Here is a 22,310-nt window from a genome sequence, read left to right on the forward strand (position 1 = left end):
GGAGGTGAACGGGATAAATTGTCCTCCATCCAAGCGGAATGGAGCGATGAGCTCAGTCGCTGATTTGCTTGCGAATAATCGTTCGCCATCAAGTGGAATCTATTTCCGAAGTTTGGATTTTGGAAAAGAAAATTTCTTGATAGGAATAATACGGAGCTTACCCCGCATGATGTGCTCGATCTTTTATTGTCAACACAGCTGAACGATGGCACGATGTTTCCAAGCTGATCATACTTGGCGTTACTGTTGAAACTATGTTTATACAGCAGGGGATTTGACTCCTCCCATTATAAGTAGTTTGCTATCAAGTAGCGACACTGGCTCTTTTCCTTTTGCGTACACGGCGAATGATCGCCAAAAGTGCAGGAACTCAGCGATGAGTAAATTTGTCTTATGGTTTCCTATGGAAAACCTAAAAAATCTGCCAGAAAATGAGGAAATTGACGAAAATTTTATTCAGTCTCGGAGTAGTACCAATAGACTGAGTGAATCCAATCTTTACTTTTCTCAAATTCGGGAATTTTTCCCTGAAAAATCCTGGAAAAACCTGGGAAAACATGAGGCAAATTTACTCATCACTGAGTTCCTGCACTTTATTTCTTATTTCTGAGATAACTTAACTCAAATTTGGGTCGATCTCATTCGCCGTGATATCACCTTGAAAGATATCGGTGCCGGTTGTTAGCGTGATTACCTCTCACCCCAGCAGGCCTGGGTCCAATCTCAGTCGACGCCACCGGCATGTTCTAAGGCATAACATCTCTGATCACGCCTTCCTTCGGGAAGTAAAGCCGTTGGTCCCCGGTTGAGTTGATGGGTCGATTGGTAGGGTCCAGGTGTGGGAGCTGCCTCCCTGGCGTCGGTAGCATTGGAGCTCAGTACTGAATACAAATCTCGCGTCACTTTTCAATAGGTCCTATCTACATTGATCGATTCTCTCTTTTGTAAATAACTCGGCTTCACAAATGTTTCCTGCCGTCTTCGTCGAATTAGATGCTAGATTGTTGCTTCTTCCATCGAAAATATGCGGCCGTGGCGATTCAATGTTGATCAAAATAATTTGTACCCCTGCTTCCAGTTTGATTACATGAGCATTTTGTGTGGTCGTTGGTTCTGAATATGGACAAACAGGCAGATGAATTCTATTCCTACTCTTTACTGTAATAATCTTGGTGGCCCTGACAAGAGCCGTTTTGTTGCCAAAGTTGGTGATGATTTAACCTCCGAAACCAAACAGAGTGCGTCTCTGTCACTTCAAAACGTAGATGACATCCATGGCCGCTTACGCTTGGCGTGTTTAGTATAGGTGACAGCATCACGGATCTCATTTTTCAGGAACACCTTCAACACACCTCGTAAACCAGACCGGAGATACGTCAGACACCGCCACGGCGAGCCAGACGACGGATGGTGGTTATCTCGAAGAATTTGCGTTTGGTTCTGATTATGGCGATGAGTGTGCAAAATATTACGCAATTCCATCCTCCCTATTCGCACGCGCCCGAGGATCGAAGGCGAATGCCACTTCGACTTGTTTCGTCTATTTACTACTCTATGACGACTGTGCTGGGGAACCAGCATATGCATGTAGGTAATTGGTAGATTTGTTAGTTAATTCGACGCTTTTGGACAATGCTGGACATTTACCAGTTCTTCAATAGTTTCTTGTTGAAAATCAACATTTGGAAGCATTGTTATCGATGCGTAGCCATATTTCTGATCGATTGGTGATAAAATTATTGACGTAGTCCAACGTCAAAATATACCAACCTGATTATATCGATGGTGTGGCCTACACACTAAAAAAATCTGAATTTTACTGGTGATGTAAACATCCATGCATGCAAACATTCATGCATGTAAACTTCCTTTTCACGTAAACTAGCAGCTTGCAAGAAATGTTGCAAACAAAGGTGGAAAGTTGCATACAATATATGGAATATTACATGACATGTCTCATACATTTATACGATTTATAATGTAAATTTGTATGATTTATGACGCTCCATTTATGTGCATCATAGTAACGGAAATTTACACTACTTTTTTTAGCTGTGTAGGGTGTCATGTAGTCACGAAAAGGATGCAGTCCAGGTTGCGATACGGGCAGTATTGACTGACCTTTACAAGCTGAACCAGCGCAATATACATGCCAAACCACACGAACCGAATCGACCGCTTTTCCGTCTAAGGAAAGATCTTCAGGCTGTGGATGAGATAGGGTATGTAGAAGGCGATTAGTTGCAATATAAATGTTAAAACTATGATAAATCACTCACGGCATCTAGATTACTGATGCCGGGTAACGGCCAGCTCTTGTGACGGGATTCTCCGTTTGAAAAATTCCACTTGTACTTTTCCATGATGCTTATTACATTGTTGGAGATGCGCTTTTTTTTTCGTCGTCAGAAACTGCAGATCCTCGTCAAACCGGAGATCGAGCCATCAAAGTCCACCATTACCGTCCGACATAATAGTACCGAATGAATCACGAAAACTTTTCGCCACAAATAACACAATCTCACAAATAAATTTGTTTGCCATGGCCATTGTTGTATATAAACATTAATACTAAAAACAAATTCATGCAACACAACAACGAATGATTTCGCAATATTTACGAATAACGTAGCTATGACAGATAGTGCACGAATGTTTTTCGTAGGATTACGAAAAGTTTCGAATGATTTTCGTAGGCAAGGCTTACGTCAATACGAAATTCGGTTCTTGTATTTTACGAATTATGCGTAATGTTGGCGTTGTAACTAACAACATGCAATACGAATATTTCGTACAATTAACGAAAAAGATGTTTTATGTACGAAACCCGCTTCTACGAAATAAGCGTGGAAAAATTAATGAATTAATATTTTCAGTGTAGTCATTAGTATGGAGAAATTTTTAAAAGCGTAGGTCGCACACGGCATGAGTAATCTGCGCTTTTAAAAATGTCTCCATAGTAAATTCATTCTCATTCTCTGAGTAAGATTCAATTTTGACCAACCAAAGGTGCCAATCTCGGCAGTACAATCTAAGTGTGTAAGGCGTTTAAATTTTGTAAGCTGTTTTCCGTTTAAACGGGAAAATGGTATCTTTTGATTTGTGCCAATATTGCATGAAACCGACGACTTTTCCATCTGTGCCAATTTGCCAAAGACCACAATCTTCTACTTAATGGAGATATTAATCATCTTGTGACGCTCAACTAAACTGTTCTCCATTGAATAGACCTTGTCCACCTGACATCTATGCTGGAATCCTTAATTTGGTGGGAATTTCGATATAGGAACGATTAATTCAAATCGACCTTCAATAGCGTCTACCGGTATGTCGAGTGTCCCCCGTTACATCCACAAACGAACTTACGCAAAACATACTGGCACGTTTTTTTAACCAGGTGCAATCGGTTCGTCTCTCTGTTCTCTCGAATCTTACATCCAATCTGAATCAAATTGCGTAATTAAAATTGAATCTAAAACACTATTTCATCACATATTTTTTCAATAGCACCCCAGTATAGTCTCCAAAGACGCACCCAATTATCAATTTTCGTAATGTTAACGCTTTACTCATCTCATTTATACAGCCTCAAGCTGTATTCAAATGTTGTATAGTACGATATGAGGAAACCTTTACTCAACCTCTTTACAAGCAAAGGTTGGGACAAGCTCTTAATGCATATCAATTTTCGCTTGTATACAGCTGTTATCCTGCTGTTCAGTTGTGTGTGAACATGATTTACAATCGCTTGGACACTATACAGTGGGCTGAAAATCCATGTCCATTAGACCTGTTCATTCTAACAGAAATGTTCGGGATGCACCGTGATTACTGTTCGTCATGTTAATTTGAGCTTCTGTGCAAATTTTCAGCAAAATCGGTGATAATTTAGAGGTGCTTCAAGTTAATTTTATGTTTTAAGGTAATTTACGGCTTATAATATTTGTATCTAGAGACTGAAACAACGAAAACTGCTGTAACATCTTTCATAACAAAGCCTAACATATTATCTACCAACTTTGTGACCAAAGGTTGACTATTCAAAGTGTTTTTATTGAAGTTTGACTTAGTTTCATGCTGAAAGATATCTTAAAAAGTGAAGAATTTTAAAGTATTTGTTCTACGAACTTTCCACCCATTATGATATAAAAATGTGTAATGTAAAATTTTCTAGAAATTTCGTTTAAATACAGTTTTTGTGTAGATTCCATAGATTGAGAGATAAAAATCAGCAAAGAGGTCGTTATAGCTAAAATTCACAAGACAGCAGAACCAATAAAAGATTCAATAAGATTGATAGAACATAGTTGCATTGCTTTTCAATGACGACCGATGATCGTTTCATTGATACATGATTTTTTTTTTTTTTTCGAAATATGAATCCTCAGTAGACCGTATAAGGCGTAAATTACCATAAACACATAAAATTAACTTGAAGCTCCTCTAAATCATCACCCGGTGCATCCCGAACATTTCTGTTAAAATGAACTGGTCTAATGCCCATCCATGCAAGTATCGTGCATCGGAAAATTCCAAAACGTATGGCATGGATCGACCCAATCCCAATAACCTACCTCCGTACGAACACAGACGTGCGCTGATTGAACTGAAATATCGAGCAACGACTATTTATTTTTGACATGATTAGTAATCACATTGACTGCAGTAGTGTGCTTCGGGACATCAATTTCCACGCTCCAACTCGCCATCTCCACAATTCGTACTTCCGATGGACTCCCGGGCACCACACTGTTTATGGCTATAACAGTCCAATCAACAAATGTTGCAGACTATTCAAGGGAACATCCATGAATGACGGGGGATTCAGAAGTTGTGAAAGGCCATGTATGGTATTAGGTATAGTAAAATATGCTATAAGGGGAGAGGTAGAGGGTCTAAAATTGGTCAAAAATATGCAACGTCATTTAAGGATGGTCCCCAACGATGTTGCATATAATTAAGTCTTATTAGTGTGATTCTAATGCCAAAGATGAAGAATAAATAATAAAATATACAATTTTGATGGTTATTTTAAAAATTGACTTTAAATTATCAGTATGTATAGGTAAAATATACTTTAACCAGTCCCACGAAAGAGACGATTGGACATTCTACGTAAGCCAGATCTTGCCATTTCCGTGAGCGGATATAGAATTGGTTTGCCACAAAACCGAATGATGATCTCGAATTCGAGCTTCAACCACAATTTGGCAAAATGTGTCAATCTCTTGACAAACCGCATATTTCCTTGCTTCAACATACTGTCAATTCCACAAGCTTGTTATTCGATGACGATGAGTGCGATGGGATCAACCCAACTTGTCCGCAGAATTTCGTTCAATTTTCTAACGCTCGTATGTCAGCATGTGTCAATTGTGGTTTCATACGATGTATTTCTCGTACCAGCCATGAAAGATTCATAACACAGCTTCCGGACATCAACAACAACAACAACAACGGGATAGCTGTCTACGTTTTACAATTCTTCATGCTTTCTCGCTTGAATCAGTGCATTGAGAGATTTTCTTTTTTCCCTATTTTGCTTTTCCACCAGATCGATCTGAAGCATAAAAATCAACTTAACAACTCCGACAATATGGTAAAGATTGGAATCGACTTACGTGAGTACTACCCGAGTGTGGAGTGGGACATCTTGGGAGTACCAGCAGAACGTCACGAAAAATACTATCCTTGCTGTGCGGAGCCATATCCCGGTAAGTAATCGAATTCCTTCGAACGTGTAGCATTTGCCATGTTCTTTGCTGGCCGAGGTATCCGACAAACATATCTATGAGAGCAAAAAAAAAAGGTACAAAATCACAAGGGACGCATTCTTCCACTGCATCAATTTCACGTGTCTTGCTTTTTTCGCCTGCTTGCACTCACAGCACTAATGCTTTTCTACTCATTCCTTCTCGTTGCAGATATTTTCTTCAACATCACATTAAGACGAAAAACACTGTTCTACACAGTCAATTTGATAATACCGTGTGTCGGCATCTCATACCTTTCTGTGTTGGTATTCTATTTGCCAGCTGATTCCGGCGAAAAAATTGCATTGTGCATCAGCATTCTGTTGTCGCAGACCATGTTCTTCCTTCTGATATCGGAAATCATTCCTTCTACCTCGCTGGCACTGCCCCTGCTCGGCAAGTACCTGCTGTTCACTATGATACTGGTCGGTTTCAGCGTCGTGATCACCATTATTATACTGAACATACACTATCGCAAACCGAGTACACACAAGATGGCACCGTGGGTCAGGAAGTTCTTTATACTACGACTGCCAAAATTGCTTCTGATGCGGGTGCCAAACGATTTGCTCAAGGTAAGCAGGATTCCTCTTTTCTATTGTAAAATGCAGAACATGACCTAGCACATCCTTGAACACTGGAGGTGGTCCGAAAAGTACGGTTGGCTTAAAGATCATAGGTTAAATAAATTATTGCATGTTATTGTATTGTTTTCAAAAACGAATGATATTTAAAAGTGGAGCAACAATCGGCAACCTACTCGCATACAAACCAGAATCTGCAAAAACAAATTCAGACCACCCCTATGGTGAACCTGGCTGGCTGCACAGCACCCGAGGACACAGGTGTTGAACTCACATTTGATGCAATTTGCAACTGTTTTGCTTATACATATACACATCTGCCTATCTAGCCCGGGCGGATGTACACCGAGCACATTCGTAATTTAGGTGCTTTCCTGCCACATTTGGAAGCATTAATGGCCCCGACAGTTCTCAATAATTGAAGAAGCAATTTAGACCGGAACGACCGATCTAATTGCAAGCAGGTTATGTCCAATAGTAGAAAATTTTCACCTTTATCAATTGAGTGATTTTGATGCTGGAGTAGTCTCGACTCGCCAAATGGAAAACTATATCTACATCTTGGTCCTTGAGTTTAGTGTTTAAGACACATATCAAGGTTTTTACTGCACACTGTTTTGGATACACATACTACACTAGTGGGTATTAATATAAGGAAACTTTGAAAAGCATGGTTTCACCCAATTTTAAGTATTAGACGAATTCTAAATGATGTGTGTTTGGAAGCCACATTATCATGCTTAGGGTTACCATATGGTATCCTAAAGGAGGACATGTCCTCCTTTTTCAATAATATTTCTACATCCTCCTTTTGCTCGAAAATGTCCTCTTTTTTATTCCTTGAACTTTTTCCAGTAACATATTCATAAAATTGTTTTCAAAGAACGTTGTTAGCAGTGCTTATTTGTTTAATAGATCAAGAGATGAACTAGCCTCAGGCTAAAAATCTCTATAATAAAGGAAAAAAAAAAAAAAAAAATGTTTAATAGATCAGTGCACGAAGATTTGTTGCACTCTTCTCTCACCCGTAAATTTTGACAGTTATGAGTGGTTGGTTTTGACTCCCATTCGTTCCCATCTCTTTTACACAGAGACAAAATGATAGGAACCAAAAACTGAGGTTAGGGACCGTGCACTGCTCTATTATGTCGTAACCTCATCTTATCTAGCAAATGCCATTCGAGTGTGGGACTAGGATTATTTCACATCCGGTTGTATTGGTGTGATATGTGAGAGCGTGTTAGTGAAAATTCGAGGAAATACATAACAAATCGCTGTCAAGCTTATTTTGATACGCGCTTTTTCAAAACTACCCAAATTTTGGTAGAATCCACCCAGATCGGTTAAAACTGAACCTACCCAAAAATTGGTAAACTGTGTTTAAAGTGATAAGTTGACAAATGAACAACGTCGATCGAATTCATGTCGATGTTCTTCATTTTTCAACTTGTCACTTCAAACACAGTTTACCCATTTTTGGGTAGGTTCAGTTTTGACCGATATGGGTGGATTCTACCTAAATTTGGGTAGTTTTGAAATAGCGTGTACATCTAATTTCATACATTTTTTAGGTTAACCAGAGGAAAATAATAAACAACTTTACACGGCGATATACCCGCTATTGTGCGTGCGTTAAACGTCACTAATCTATATACTACAGCTGTCAACCCCCCTACATTTAGGCTGCGGTTCATTTGGTGAATTTTAATGTTATAATGTTCGAAAATCTCTCTGTTGTTGATCGTGTGATTTTCGAAAAGGTAGTTGTCAAAATTGATTCCTAGTCTGCCAGGAATAAGTCTGGTACAATAGTAGGTTTATTTGAAAATTTTCTATCTGTCAAATTTAAGTAAAAATTCACCAAATGGAGCACATGTGTTTGATTTTGACGTTCTGGTTCTATGGGATTTTAGGTATTTCAAGCAGAACTATTAAAATCGACGTATCTGGTTTTAGTACCAGCTAGTAGGGGAAAGATTTCCCTATCTGACAATGGTGTTTGTTTGCGTGGGTGAGTTAGCAGTTAAGACAAATCGTCGATTGTAAGATTGTTTACAAAAGTAGGTACGTCATTTTGAATAGTTACGCTTGATTAGCCTTCTGAAATCTCTCAAATAAAGATTTAAAAAAAAATTAACGCTTGATTTTTTTAGTTCGCTGCCTTACTGAGAGCGGAGGCACTACGTGAAATCCAATGAAAGAAATAATATCCATAATAGGAATTCTTTTGTATAGAACGCTAAGCACGCCTCTTCGCTCCCACTATGGCAGCAGCCTTAGAGTCCTGTGCTGAATCAATGGTTAAAATTAACAGGTTGCTTAAATGTTCCATGTTTGTTTCAATCAGCGATGACATGATAAAAGATGGGATGGTAAGGCTGTAAATCTGTAGTTTTGTAGAAGATGAATTGAATTGGTAACGACTACATGTTATAAGCAATCTCAATTGAACCTTTGCAAATCACGAATTTTGTGATAGCGCACATATTATTAAAACGTTTGATAAAAACTCATTGTCCTCATTTAATGTTAAGAAAAGGAATCATTGTCCTCCTTAATCTCCAAGCCTCAAATGAAATGCCCTCCTTTTCAAGTTTTTTATATAGTAACCCTAATCATGCTACAATATGAGCCTAAGAAAGAACCAATTGCATCATGTACGTAGGAGAAATAAATGGAAATGTGATATTATCCTTCGGAAATAAAGACGACATCAAAAAAAATGTATAAGAAATTGGTATGATTTAGCATGTAACTATTTAGGATTCAAAGTTTACGTAAGTAGTAATATTTGAAAAAGAAATATTATGTTTATTGTACAGGTACCCACTATGTCTTCTGTTAACTCTTAGTTGAAGTTAAAAAAAACATAAATTCAGTCCAAGCTTGAAAATGTAAGATTTTTTCATACCCAGATATTTCAAATGTTTGTCTCTAGGATCTTAAAATATTGATGTCCATATTCTAAATTATTTGAAAAAAATATGAGTCCCATTTTTAAGCCTAATATTAATTTTTTTTTTTTTTCTAATGTAGAATATCAAAAACTTCTGTAGCAAAAGGTGTTTTTTGATGCACTGAATAGCTTTATAAACATTGAATCTCTGTTTTGTATGCAAATATAGTTCAAGATTAGTGCTGAATTATAATGCTTACCTGTCACTTAGGTCGCTAGCACAATGAATGCGGGAAACCGATTTGACAAAAGATTAAATTTGTATGATGTATTATTATTCGCTGTGCTAGCGGCCTTAGGATGAAAAGTTAAATTTAAGAAAAGTCTAGAAGAATGCAATGTCCTTGCAGTACCCTGGCCAGTGAAGAATAATCATACTGAACGTTCGATTTTTGGCTGGGTAGGAAAAATTATCTTTAATCTTAGATATAACTTCAATACGCTAGTTTCGGTGTACTAAAAAAATCCAAGATTTTAAAAAAGAACGCAGTCAAAACAAAATCAGCTCTCCCCGCTCTCACACACACATATCACATGTCATTTTTCTGTTTATGTTTGCGGAATCCGATTCGCTACATCTGTTCCGACCGCAACTACAGCCGGCGCCGGTGGTGTAGTGGTAAGCGTGACTGCTTTCTCACCCCAATAGGACTGGGTTCAATCCCAGCCAAGGTCGGTGGGATTTTTCTGAGTCATTAAAATCTCTGGTCACGTCTCCCTTCGGAAGGAAAGTAAAGCCGTTGGTCCCGTTGGTGTGTTGAATGGGTGCGATATCCTACGCAGGTGTGGAAGCTGCATTCCTGCACATTCGATTGCCGACAATGTATGGCAATCGATGTCCGTCGGTGATTTGCACTAGATTGCGGAACAGAGACCGACGTTAAATAAAGGAAAGAAGAAGAAAACCACAGCTACTAGAATGTTTATTACGGCTTGGTCCCTAACGGATCGTCCTTCCATCGGTGTATTATTTGTCATCATCTTCATCATCTTCCTGGACAATCCGATTGGCTGCAGCAAATAAAATCACAAAATTTATACGCATCATATTCGGGAAGAAGCAGCTTGCTCAAGTGATTGAAAGTGTCGAAAATAATACAAAAACCACAACGGACTTTTCCGCACCATCCAAGGAATCAAAAATATCTCCAAATGACAAAATTACATGCTATCAACGAACCGAATTAAAACGATATGTCAGAAGTGGAAAGCAATAATTATATAATATTTTTCCTTTTTTTGCATGACAAGCAGCCCTTAAAACACAGCTCACTCGGGGCGGTAGAAGGAAACGAGCAAATTGTTGGCAAGCTGCTTCACGAAGTAAAGCCGAAGATATCTTTTCTCGATTCAGATCAAGCTATGTCTTCATGCATGTATATTGCAACAAAGCAGGCAAGCAATATATCATTATCCTTCTACCACTCCGATCGAGCTATGTTACAGAGTGAGTTTGTCATGGTAGTCGTAGCAACTGTTTTGTCTGTATCTTGTGTGGCTTTATGTGCTTGGATTCGCTGACATCATCATAATTTCCCCTATATCATGTTCCATGTTTGCCATGTTGCCTAAAGGGCGAACACGAAATTATTGGGACACATTCAACAGGGCATAACTTTTTTTACCATTGGGTAAAAATCAACCAAATTTTGCACACTTTCTTATTGATGTGTATTGTGTACATGCTGTAAAACTCGAAGTCGTGTTTTTCGATTCAACGAAAATGGAGGTGAACCAACGTGAGTTGAGAGAACAAATTCTTTCCAAACACCTGGAATTTCCTGACCTGTCGCACCGGCAGTTGGGAAAAATGTTGAACATTCACCATTCAACCGTCTCCAGAGTGTTGAAGCGGTTCCAGGAGCGGTTGACGTTGGACCACGGCAAAGGAGCTGGAAGAAAACCGGGACCGGAGAACAAAAAGACGGAGGGAAAGGTGAAGCGGATGATTAAAGCAAATCCCAACGTCTCAAGCCGTGATTTGGCTAAAAAGATCGGCATGTCGCAGAGCTACGTCCAGAATGCAAAGAAGATAGCTGGACTACATGCATACAAGGTGCAGAACTTCCCAAACCGCGATGAGCGGAAACAATCGACGGCTAAAACTCGGGCACGGAAGCTCTAAGAGAAGATGCTGACAAAATATGGCTGCTGTGTGATGGACGACGAAACGTATATAAAAGCCGATTTTATTTAAGCAAATTGCGGGGTTGGAGTTTTTCACCGGCAAGAGCAAGTTCGATGTGGACGACAAATTTAAGAAGAAGAAAATGTCGAAGTTCGCCTCCAAATATCTCATTTGGCAGGCCATCTGCTCTTGCGGACTGAGGAGTGAGCCTTTCGTGACAAAGGGCACAGTAAATGGCGAGATCTACAAATGTGAGTGCCTCGAGAAGCGCTTTTTGCCGTTCTTGCAGCAGCACGACGAAGCTCCGCTATTTTGGCCAGATTTGGCATCATGTCACTATTCTAAAAGTGTCCTGGAGTGGTATGAGGCCAATTCTGTCCATTTTGTTCTAAAGGACATGAATCCGCCAAACTGTCTGGAGCTGTGCCCGGTGGAGCAGTACTGGCCAATAATGAAGCGGGAACTTTGGAAGAGCAAGAAGACAGTCAAATACGAGAAGGACATGTTAAGAAAATGGAAAAAAAAATTGAGAAACTGCCCAAGTAACAATCTAAATGCTTGGAAGATTTATTCTTATTTTATCATTGTTTTATCATAGCATCCCTTCCAGCCTGTGGTTGTATTACGGTTTTGTGTGCTTGTCATAAAATCAGGCCGTCAAGTCGTCTATAAAACTGTTTTATGACTACTAAATTAAAACTCAGACTTCATAGTTTTAACGGTAGCTGTAAGGTGGTTCTGCATCACTACTTATAACTGAAGAATAAAACCAAAACAAAACATACAATTATGTTTTATGGTACACTTTTTATTACCGATATAAAACTTGAAGCAGTCTTAGACCTTCATTAAAGCTTCATTACAACTATCATCTTGATCAGAGGCCTAAGATTCACAGATAAGAAATATACTGCTACAACAAAAAATACTCTGAAATTTTTAGTCATTATAAAAAACAAATCTATTCAGATATATGAAATGAAAACCCCTTCAGTGCTTCTGAACACGATGAAGATGAGACGATCGACAATATGAAACTCCTGGAGGAACTACAGTTATACGATCCCTACATAAGGCACAGTGCGGTGAAGGAGCTCTTAAAAATATTGAACAAGCGGCTTTCCGATACACTTCCGAAAGATCCACGAACCCTTCTTAAAGCAACGCCGACAGTTTCACTAAATCCGTTTGGAGATGGCCAGTATTGACATCACGGCTTTAAACCTTGTATTGAAAAAGCTTTTAGTGGATCCAATAAGCATTTCTTACATCTTGATTACAAGCGAAAATAGGAGGATCGCTTGGAATGTTGACTTTTTGACAGGTGGTCATGGTTTTTGTTTTGTTTTGATTCGCTGTACCGAATAAAACCAGCAAGCTAGTTATATAGCTTAAATATAACTTAACGCTCTCAATTTGGATTACGAAATGCTAAGATACAACCATTAGGTTTATGTTATGCTATAGAATTCCAATCTAAGAGAATATGTTATATTGAGGTATTTTTAAGGAGTAGCAAGTTATAACGAAAAAAAATGTCGCCGTATGAACAAATTTCACACAGTATGAATAATTACGCTTTAATTGTTAGGCAATAAAACACTTTCATACATCTATGTATAATTAAATAATATTTGACTGGTTATTGCTCAACAGTAGTAACAGTTTTGTACTAAATAGATAATCTTTGAATGACTCTTTAATGCATGGTGCTAATGCAGACAAATTTAAAATATCCCTATATTTTAGTATTCATATGGCGCACTAAATTTATGCTCCTATTTGGTATAATAATCACCATAAATATTGCACGGCATGCTGTGAAGCATATACATATTGGTTTAAAATTATAATAAAGTTGTCTTATTTTCAATGTACAATAATATCAGTCATTATTACCAACTGACAAGGATCATGATTTCACATCAAACATCGAAAGAATAAAACCACAATAAAATATTTCTCAATATTAACTATCATCCAAAAACCCCAACTTAAAACCTTCAAAGTTGTCAAAATGTTTTGCGTATCATGTTTTATCAACTTCTTCAGGAGCGATTTATGCGGTTGTAATATAGTTTTATGGTAGTCATTAGAAGGCTGTTTAAACTTTATGACCTGGAGGAGGTTTTATGTTTTCATTTTTAACAATCACGTCTAGAGTGTGATAAAAGTGACATAAATCCTATGCTCCTAAAGTAGTTCGCATATCAAGTTTTAATGACTGCATTAAAACTGGGCCAATTGGCCATGACATGGCTGTATTGCGGTTCTCAGGAGATTGTTAAAGCAATGTGGTCGTCAGTGAAGGTTTTATAATTTGGTTATATCAACTGCTATAAAACTTAAATAAAACAAAAATTGTTGCTTGGGTGGTACCGGATGACACTGTAAAGACTTTGATGGAAGGCATCAAGCGAAAATGCGTTCAATTTTACACTCAAGGCTCCATCGATTAACTTTTCTTTTGATTTTTGAAGTAAATATATGTATAAAACTACCCTAAAATTTTGGTTTGATTCTAAACATTATAAGAAAATTGGCATGACATTTTCGGTGTCGCAATAATTTTGTGTTCGCCCTATATTCGGGATAGATTATGCTTTTGGTTGTGCTGCGCTTCTGGATGAACTTTTCGTCAAACGTACTGCGAATTTATAGTAGGAAATTCTCGGAATTTATTATCAGTAATTATCAGAATTTCTCGTTGGAAGTTCTCTGTATTCTCCTCGGACACCATCTATATTTATCGTCGGAGTTTCTGTGAATTTCTTTTCGGAAGTTTTTTCGAACTTCTCGTTGGAAATTTTGTGAAGTTCTCGTTGGAAGGTCTCTGATTCATTCGTCGGATGTTTTCAGAACTACTCTGAACTTCTACGTGGATGTTCACTGAATTTTTCCGGAAGCTTTGAACTTTTCCTCGTAAGATCTTTGAACTTCTCACCGCATGTACTCTGATCTTCTACTCGGGATTTCTCTGAACCTCACCTTAACAGTTCTCTGAACTTCTCCTCGGAAGTCCACAGAACTTCTCGTCGGACGTTCTTTGAACATCTTCTCGTTGGAGGCTCTCTGAACTTTTCGTCGGAACTTCATAGAAGTTAAATGAACTTCGGAAGTTTTCTTCAGAAAATATCTGAACTTCTTGTTGAAAGTTCTCTGAGTTTCTCGTTGGAAATTCCATGAGCGTCTCGTCAGAAGATCTCTCATCGGAAATTCTCTTAACTTGTTGTCGGAAGTTTTCTGAACTTATCGTCGAACTTCAGGGAACTTTGATGATGTACTCTGAAGTTCAGAAAAGTTCTGTAAACTTTTCGTCGGAAGCTATGTGAACAATTGTTCAAAAATTATGCGTTGGAAGTTTCCGTTTGATGTTCCGTGAAATTCCCTTTAAGTTAAGAGAACATCGCCTTTAATTTAGAGAATTTTACCTGAAGCTCAGAGAATTTTGCCTGAAGTTCAGAGACTTTCGCATGAACTTCAGATTACTTCCTTTTAAGATAAGAGGACTTCCCTTGAAGTTTTCAGATCATTCATAAACTGCATAGGAACGCATTAAAGCTCCTTCAGAGTAGATCTGCGATCTTCAAGGAAGTATTGTAAACTCTAAATTTCTGCGAATTTTGTAAACTTCAAGTTTAATCTAGTGATCTTCGAAAACCATGTCTAAATAAGTTTGAGAAGAAATTTTACTTAATTAAGACAGCGAGTTACCTCACATCTCACACTGACAGGTTTTATATTAAAATCTCTGCAGAGATCCAGCGATTTGCCAACCAGTCCAAAATACTCACCCGCAAGTTCATGGAAAACACTAACAACAAATCCGCGATTTATCGGATTGTGCTGACGATGAGAAGCGTGATCTTTGATCAATTCGCAGTACAGTGTCTTTGAAATAATCTTCTTACACGACGTTACAATATCCAGCTGCCTAAGAGATTTCTTGTCGCATACTTCACCCAACCTAAAACACATCGGCATTATATGAGTTAATCACGTCTGCCGGACCGCTGCCAATCACTACAGAGTTTTATGTTTCCTTAATAGCATCATCGTCCTGGATTACATTGAGTATGTTTTTTGTACGAATTGAACTGGTTTCGTTGAAGAAATGAGAAGTTGGTATTCGAAGACGGCTTCGAACGTCCACGGCAAATCCTAAAACAGCAATGAGCAGAATATTTTTGACAAACAATTGAAATAGGTGGAACAACCAAACTTAGGAAATGGCATTAAACGCAAGTTTTTTGAGAATAAAACCACATCCACGCAATCTTATACCAGTATCCGAAAGAACAAACTTCCTTTATCCAATGGCATTGTTAGTTTGCGTAGGTGTGGTTTGATTCTCGAGAAATTTGTGTTCAAATCCAGTGTGGTTGTTCCGCCTTCTTCATTTCTTTCTCCTGCATAACTGCATACACTCACATCTTTATATTCTCTGCGATGCGATGCGATGATTAATGGCTGCGTTTTCCTAAGTTTTATCATCTTTTTATGCTTACCGAATAGGGTATTAAAATTCAATCTAGATTAATGAAAATCTTGATTAAATCGCGCATTATTCTTGATGGAGCTTATCGCTATGAGAGGGTTTGCTTACCGAACAGAAATCTATTTCGAGCACCGTCTTCAGGAATATCCTAAATATCTTACAGCCCTAAATGTCTTACCAGTCCTCAAGTTATTTTTGTGGAACGAAAGCTGGAACTGGATAGGACAGATTCTAAGCTCTTTGCAAATATTGTCGCATGAAAACCCTTCCGTTGTTTGTCAAAAATGTCGAGTAAATTGCTGGAGCTAGAGCAAAACAATAATAATCTCAATATTCAATACTGAGCATTCATAATGACCATTGTAGCAAACATAAACAATTGCTTCTTTCGTAAATTTCTCGTAGTTTATTGCCATCCATGAAGTCCATGTTAGCCACCAATTCTATCAGATGGAGAAACTCTCCCTCTACACAATCATTGTTGTGATTTACTTGGGTGAGTTTCAGCTTACCGAATGGGGTATTAACATTTAATCCAGATTTTCGAATATATGGATTGAATCATGTATTATCCTTGATGGAATTACCACTATTAATGTTTTTCTATAGGTTAACCCTTCGTATTCCAATTGCCGGTTCTCAGTGATTTTTAAAAGGATTTTTGAAATTTCTATTGTAATGCAAAGTGAATGTTTGTTTTTATTTCAAGCAACTCAAATGTCTAAAAGGACTCCACGGAGCCAATAATCATTAAATAATTTAATATTAAGTACACTAATATATTTAGAGAGACATTGTCATAAATTATTCTTACTCTTCCTTTGAGACAACTTGAGCTTAGCTTCCGCTTTCATCCGTGCTCTCAACTCCCTTTCTTCTTCCAATTACATTCAAAATGTTTTTTGTTACTTCTTACGTGAAGTTTACGATTCAGAGTTAGGAGGAAATGCTATTCTAATATCAACATGAAGCTTTAGTGCGATAGTTTATTAGTTAGAAAAAGTTCTGAAGAGGGAGAGGTTGATAGTTCCGCTACAGTACGGTGGTGTGAAAATGTAATAGAAGTTAAAGTTGAGTTGCTGTTGTTTCTCAGCAGCGCTCGCTTCTTCACTGTTCTACTCGGCGTCCGGGAACGTCACATCCATCTCCACCACCTCTTCTGCGAGGACCTCAACCGCTTCTTTATTTGGCGATGCACCGCCAGTCACAATACTAGCGTACCTACTGGTATCTTCCTCATTAAGTTGTTGGTTTTATTACTGCAAGCGAATGCAAGAATTACAAGAAATGCAGCAAGTTAGGAATCTCCTTTTTTACATCCATGTATAGACTCCGCACGCCTGTGTGCATGTCGAGGCCCAAGGCAGCTGGAAATTTCTCCCGAAGTACAAGCTTTACATCACCGTATTTCCGTATCCAGGACTTCTGGGGTAGGCCGAAAACTCTCACGTAGAACTCCGATTCGCTTAAAACTTTAGATCATTTTGGATGTGTAATTTTTATATTTCGATGTTAGAGATGTTTATACCACGAGATCCTCACCAGTGTTGGAAAGATCATTTTCAAAAAAGTTCTTTCGCTGTTTTTCATATAATCATTTCGCTGAAGAACTGATATGCAAAAATCACGAACGAAATGGGAATAAAAGTTCCGGAACGAGATGTGCGAAATAGTGCAGCAAACGATTCCGAAATAAAATTCTATTTTCGCACTCTCATCCTATTTCACCAAAAATCGCGAAACGCGCTTGTCTCCTACGTTATGTTTCGTTGGGGAGTAGAATGAAATCGTCTCGTTGCAACTCTGTGCAACTCTGTTGATGCAACTCTGCTGATGTTTTCTTTTTCTAAGTTAAGTAATATGCTTTATATATGATCATAATTAAGTTGCATACATGTAGGAGTGCCCGAGCGTTGTTGGTGATACATTTAATACACATTTATAAGGCTGCTTAGGAATAACCAATAAAAAAGTTCACGAGTCAAAGTTCGCGAAATATTTCATCACATATCGGGAAAAAATGTTGTGTAAGGAATTCACAACAAAAAATATCTTTTATCATACGGTCTCTCTCGCTGGTGACTCAAAGCGATAAAGATATTAGTTCCTCTCAATCTCAAACAAGAAAGTTCGCTCGCTTGCGATAATGAACTTTTGACAATATTTCAAACACTGATCCTCGCCATGTAGGATACTCATTTCTTCAGCAAAGATGTACAGGTACACAAGATCCAATTTTTTGTTTTAACAGTTTTAACCCTTATGCGCGCGAGAAATTTTTTACTTTGTTTTTCACCGCGTTATTCAAATTCAAATATTCAAAACAACGGTGAACATAAAGTGCATAAAAAAAACTCTGCAAGACATTTAAAAATCCACTGACAATAACTGAAATACGGTAGCTTGAATTTGCTGAACAGTCCTATTAGCATTTTTAGCAAAAATATTCATTAAATTCAATACCATCACTTTACAATGTACTGGATAATTTTCTTACTTTGGTCTAAAAATGTCGTAAAAAATACCAAAACTATGTTGTCCCATCCATAAGAGCCCATAGCGATCAAACTCGACAATACAGCTTGCTGTATTAACGAATGGGACAACTATGCTGAAAAGGGCAGTACAGAAAACGTAAGTTTTTCTAAAAATGGTAAAGGTGATAATTTTTAAACTATGTAGGAGTAAATTTCCCTGGGATGGTGGGGACCTCCCTTAGCTCAGTCGGTAAAGGTGCAGCTACAAAGCAAGACCATGCTGGAGGTGGCTGGGTTCAATTCCCGGTCCGGTCTAGGAATTTTTCGGGTTGGAAAATTTCTCGACTTTCCTGGGCATAGAAGTATGATTGGACTTGCCACACAATTATACCAATTCAAAAATGGTACAGGCATCGAAAGCTCTCAATTAATAACTGTGGAAGTGCATCTAGAACACTAAGTTGAGAGCACGCTATAAGCTAATGTGCGATATGCAATAAGCTTGAAATGTGAAGAAGAAGAAGAAGAAGAAGAAGAAGAAGAAGAAGAAGAAGAAGAAGAAGAAGGAGGAGTAAATTTCATGTAGTATTAAAGATTCCAATAGGACGCACCTAATCATGATAGAAATAGACAAATTATTTGCCAAATAAAAAAGTTCTGCCTGTCAAAGTGCACTGGGGTCAAATTGACCCTAAGATACAGGCAAAGGGTTAACAGTGACCTGTTTGAGCACCAATATTAAAAGCACATAAATTAGAAAGTCGTACTTGTATCATCACAAGAAATGTTTTGATTTTCCAAAAGAAAATTTTCTCATTTTCTGGACAACTTTCAAAATTGATGTGAAAATTTAGCGAAATCTGATGATCGAGATTCATCACATATTTTATTTGTTGTGTTTCCTACAAATGTATAGGATAATCTTGCCCTTTTCCACGGTAATAAAATCATCGAAAATGTACACACAGGTTTTCAAGTGCCATGAAATTATATATTTCTCCAAAGCAGCCATGAATTTATCAATAAATCATATTTATATTGCAGGAATTGGCGGCCAACAAAATAAACTACGGAATTAAAATCAGCAAGAGTAAATTCGGTGCTGCTCTAGCAGCCCACTCCCAAATGCAGCAAAACTCTGGTGGTTCAAGTCCCGATTCAATCAGACACATGCAAGGTCGACCGGGAGGATGCAATGGACTACACTCCACGACAGCTACAAATAGGTTAGTCTGATGATTTATTGACCCTCCACTGAGCGAAGTTCTAAAGCCAGTCTAATGCTACCGGATTCAGAGTGAAATTGCTTCTACTATTATGGTTCACTCTGTCAGGGCAGTTTACGGCTGAGTTCAAGTTTGTTGCTTTGCTATATTAGGTCGTTTTCTTTTTTGTCCCAACAGATTCAGCGGACTCGTTGGAGCCCTTGGAGGAGGTCTCAGTAGTTTAGGCGGCTATAATGGGCTTCCATCGGTGATGTCTGGTTTGGACGAATCGCTGAGCGATGTGGCGCCGAGGAAAAAATACCCATTCGAACTGGAGAAGGCCATTCATAACGTTATGTTTATACAGCATCACATGCAGCGCCAGGACGAGTTTAATGCGGTAAGTATTCCTCGTTTGGCTTCCTTCTTGGTACATAGGCCATACTACATAAATGAAAGAAGTCTTTCTCTACCAGTGCCAGTTCTAGAAACAGTTTGCCAACTCAATCAAAGCAGAAACGCCTCGCTATTCACCCTATCCCACCCACTTCCAGATTTACCATTCTGTTCTATAGGCTTTCAAGTCAGAATGCTCGTATCATGTTCAATCTACTTTTTCTACTTTCTGCTATACCATTTCTCATTGAAGCGCTCTTATTCATACGAAAGGGGAAGCAGTGCTCGTGGTATTGATTTTTTTATATCTACCCATTATCTTAGAATTTATATCCTCATTTATTCGCTCCCATGCGTCCGCTTTTCCCCGTAGCATCCGTACGCTCATTTATTGAATTGAAGAGGAAAACTGGAGAGAAGCACTTCTTTGAATAATTACAATCGCATACACATGCCACTTGCTGATTATCTTTTTCTTTCGACTCATTTCCGGTTCATTTTATCCGCATGCACTGACCGACTCTGGCCAAAAATGACTCGACCTCGAACGATTTCGCACGGAACAAAAAAAAAAACGCCAATAACAATAATACAGGAGGATCAAGATTGGGGATTTGTGGCGATGGTATTGGATCGTTTATTTTTATGGTTATTTACACTAGCGTCATTATTCGGCACATTCGCAATCCTATGTGAAGCTCCCTCACTGTACGATGATACCAAACCGATTGACATCGAGTACTCCATTATCGCTCAGAAACTGTTCAATCTGACCATTAAGGATCCGCGGCATGCCTAAGTGCTGGGAGATCGTCCACGACACAACAAAATTTACAGGCTGTCTCACTAGTAACTTATCCTAACTCTGCAAAAACGAATGTTTTCGGACATTAAATGGTGGTCAACCAAGTCTCATTAACTCCAGAGTTGTTTTATGTAAGTGTATTCGTATTGAACCGAGAAAGCAATTTTCCACGATGTTATTAATCAGTCACCGAAAGAGCACAACACATAAACAAATGGTTGATATCAAGTTCTTGAAATTATACGGTAATCTTAAACACACAGTGAAAGTGACTATCAATTAATCAGAGAAAACTTTTTACGAACTTGTAATAAATTAACATGTTTTTAGCTAAGAAAATCCCCGCTCCATTGACAAATATATCACAGCCTAATAGTCAATAACCAACAATTAAAGTGGTTCCATATTAATTCACCAATCTATTTATTATTGTATTTTTTTAGTTGGATGAAAATTTACAGAAACGTTCCTTTTGTTCAAATGGCTGGAACTATTTAAAAAAAAAACTAACACTCTAAAAAAAAATGCACCAATAATAACTTAAAAATACTTTCCTCGCATTTTTGAAATTCCTAAAATAAATTCATAATAATCCAATTTTTCTTTCGACTTGATGTAGTGAAATAACATCAGATTTACAATTAAAAAGCACCTGCATAAAAACGTTCTAAGTGCCCTAGTTTTCGAAATGTGTAGGTATGAATGAATTGTATTGAAGATGGAAGATGGCATTTTTTGCGAATTTTCATCCAAATAAAAAAATTCAAGAATAAATGAATTAGTGAATTAGTATGGAACCGCTCAATAGCATGACGTAGCCTCGTACGGGTGCAACAACTAATTTAAGCCCCGAATCATTCTGCTTGTCAAACTAAGGTTGACAATGATTTCACCGTGCACAAATCACATATATGTTTGTATTGATGTGTTAGTGCATAAGCTACAACACAAAGCCTATTAGAGTGCATAGTATGATACCCATTGTTTTCAAAAACAAAAGAAGCGCTCAGGAAGGACGAAGAAAATCCAGATCGAATTGAATGCAGTGTTAGATTTTTAACAATATCTCTTGTGTTTGGTAAAATTCGTACACTCTATGGGCGTATATGCTACACTATATCATACACCTATGACGTACGCTTGATCCGGTTTGAAAAACATTGTTAACTGCATCCGGAGACGTCATTTCATTTGAATTACCCGGAATTGAACGATCGTCGGTCGTAGCTTGATGTAAGGGGCATGGTGGCCTTAGAGCGACCGGTTTTGCTTACTGAGCAGAAAATGATGGGTTTAAACCCAAGCCCCGCAAGATTACTGAGTTGATAGATTCGCATCATTTAATTACAGGTGTGGATGTAGATACAATACTATTGTGTTTTCACCATCGACTGGTACTGAGTATCAAAGCGCAGCCCCAGTGGAGAGATAAAAGTGTGAAAATCATTCTCGAATCAGATTTTATACATACGGTGGTTTGGTATCCTACGCGTCATTAGCCAAATACT

General features: G+C 38.1%; 1 protein-coding gene across 1 annotated transcript; it reads left to right on the forward strand.

Moving 5' to 3' along the window:
* Window positions 1–5,553: 5,553 nt before the first annotated feature.
* nAChRalpha2 (nicotinic acetylcholine receptor alpha2) lies at window positions 5,554–21,079 on the forward strand. Its single transcript, XM_065238297.1, has 5 exons — window positions 5,554–5,714; window positions 5,925–6,328; window positions 19,441–19,622; window positions 19,800–20,001; window positions 20,593–21,079. Exons 1-5 carry the CDS (start codon window positions 5,597–5,599, stop codon window positions 20,794–20,796), a joined length of 1,110 nt encoding a protein of 369 aa, XP_065094369.1. The 5' UTR covers window positions 5,554–5,596; the 3' UTR covers window positions 20,797–21,079.
* The last annotated feature ends 1,231 nt before the right edge of the window (window positions 21,080–22,310 follow it).

This window comes from Ochlerotatus camptorhynchus, unplaced genomic scaffold, assembly GCF_037179485.1.
Source record: "Ochlerotatus camptorhynchus isolate MF236.1 unplaced genomic scaffold, CSIRO-AGI_Acam_v1.1 ptg000752l, whole genome shotgun sequence".
NCBI lineage: Eukaryota > Metazoa > Arthropoda > Insecta > Diptera > Culicidae > Ochlerotatus > Ochlerotatus camptorhynchus.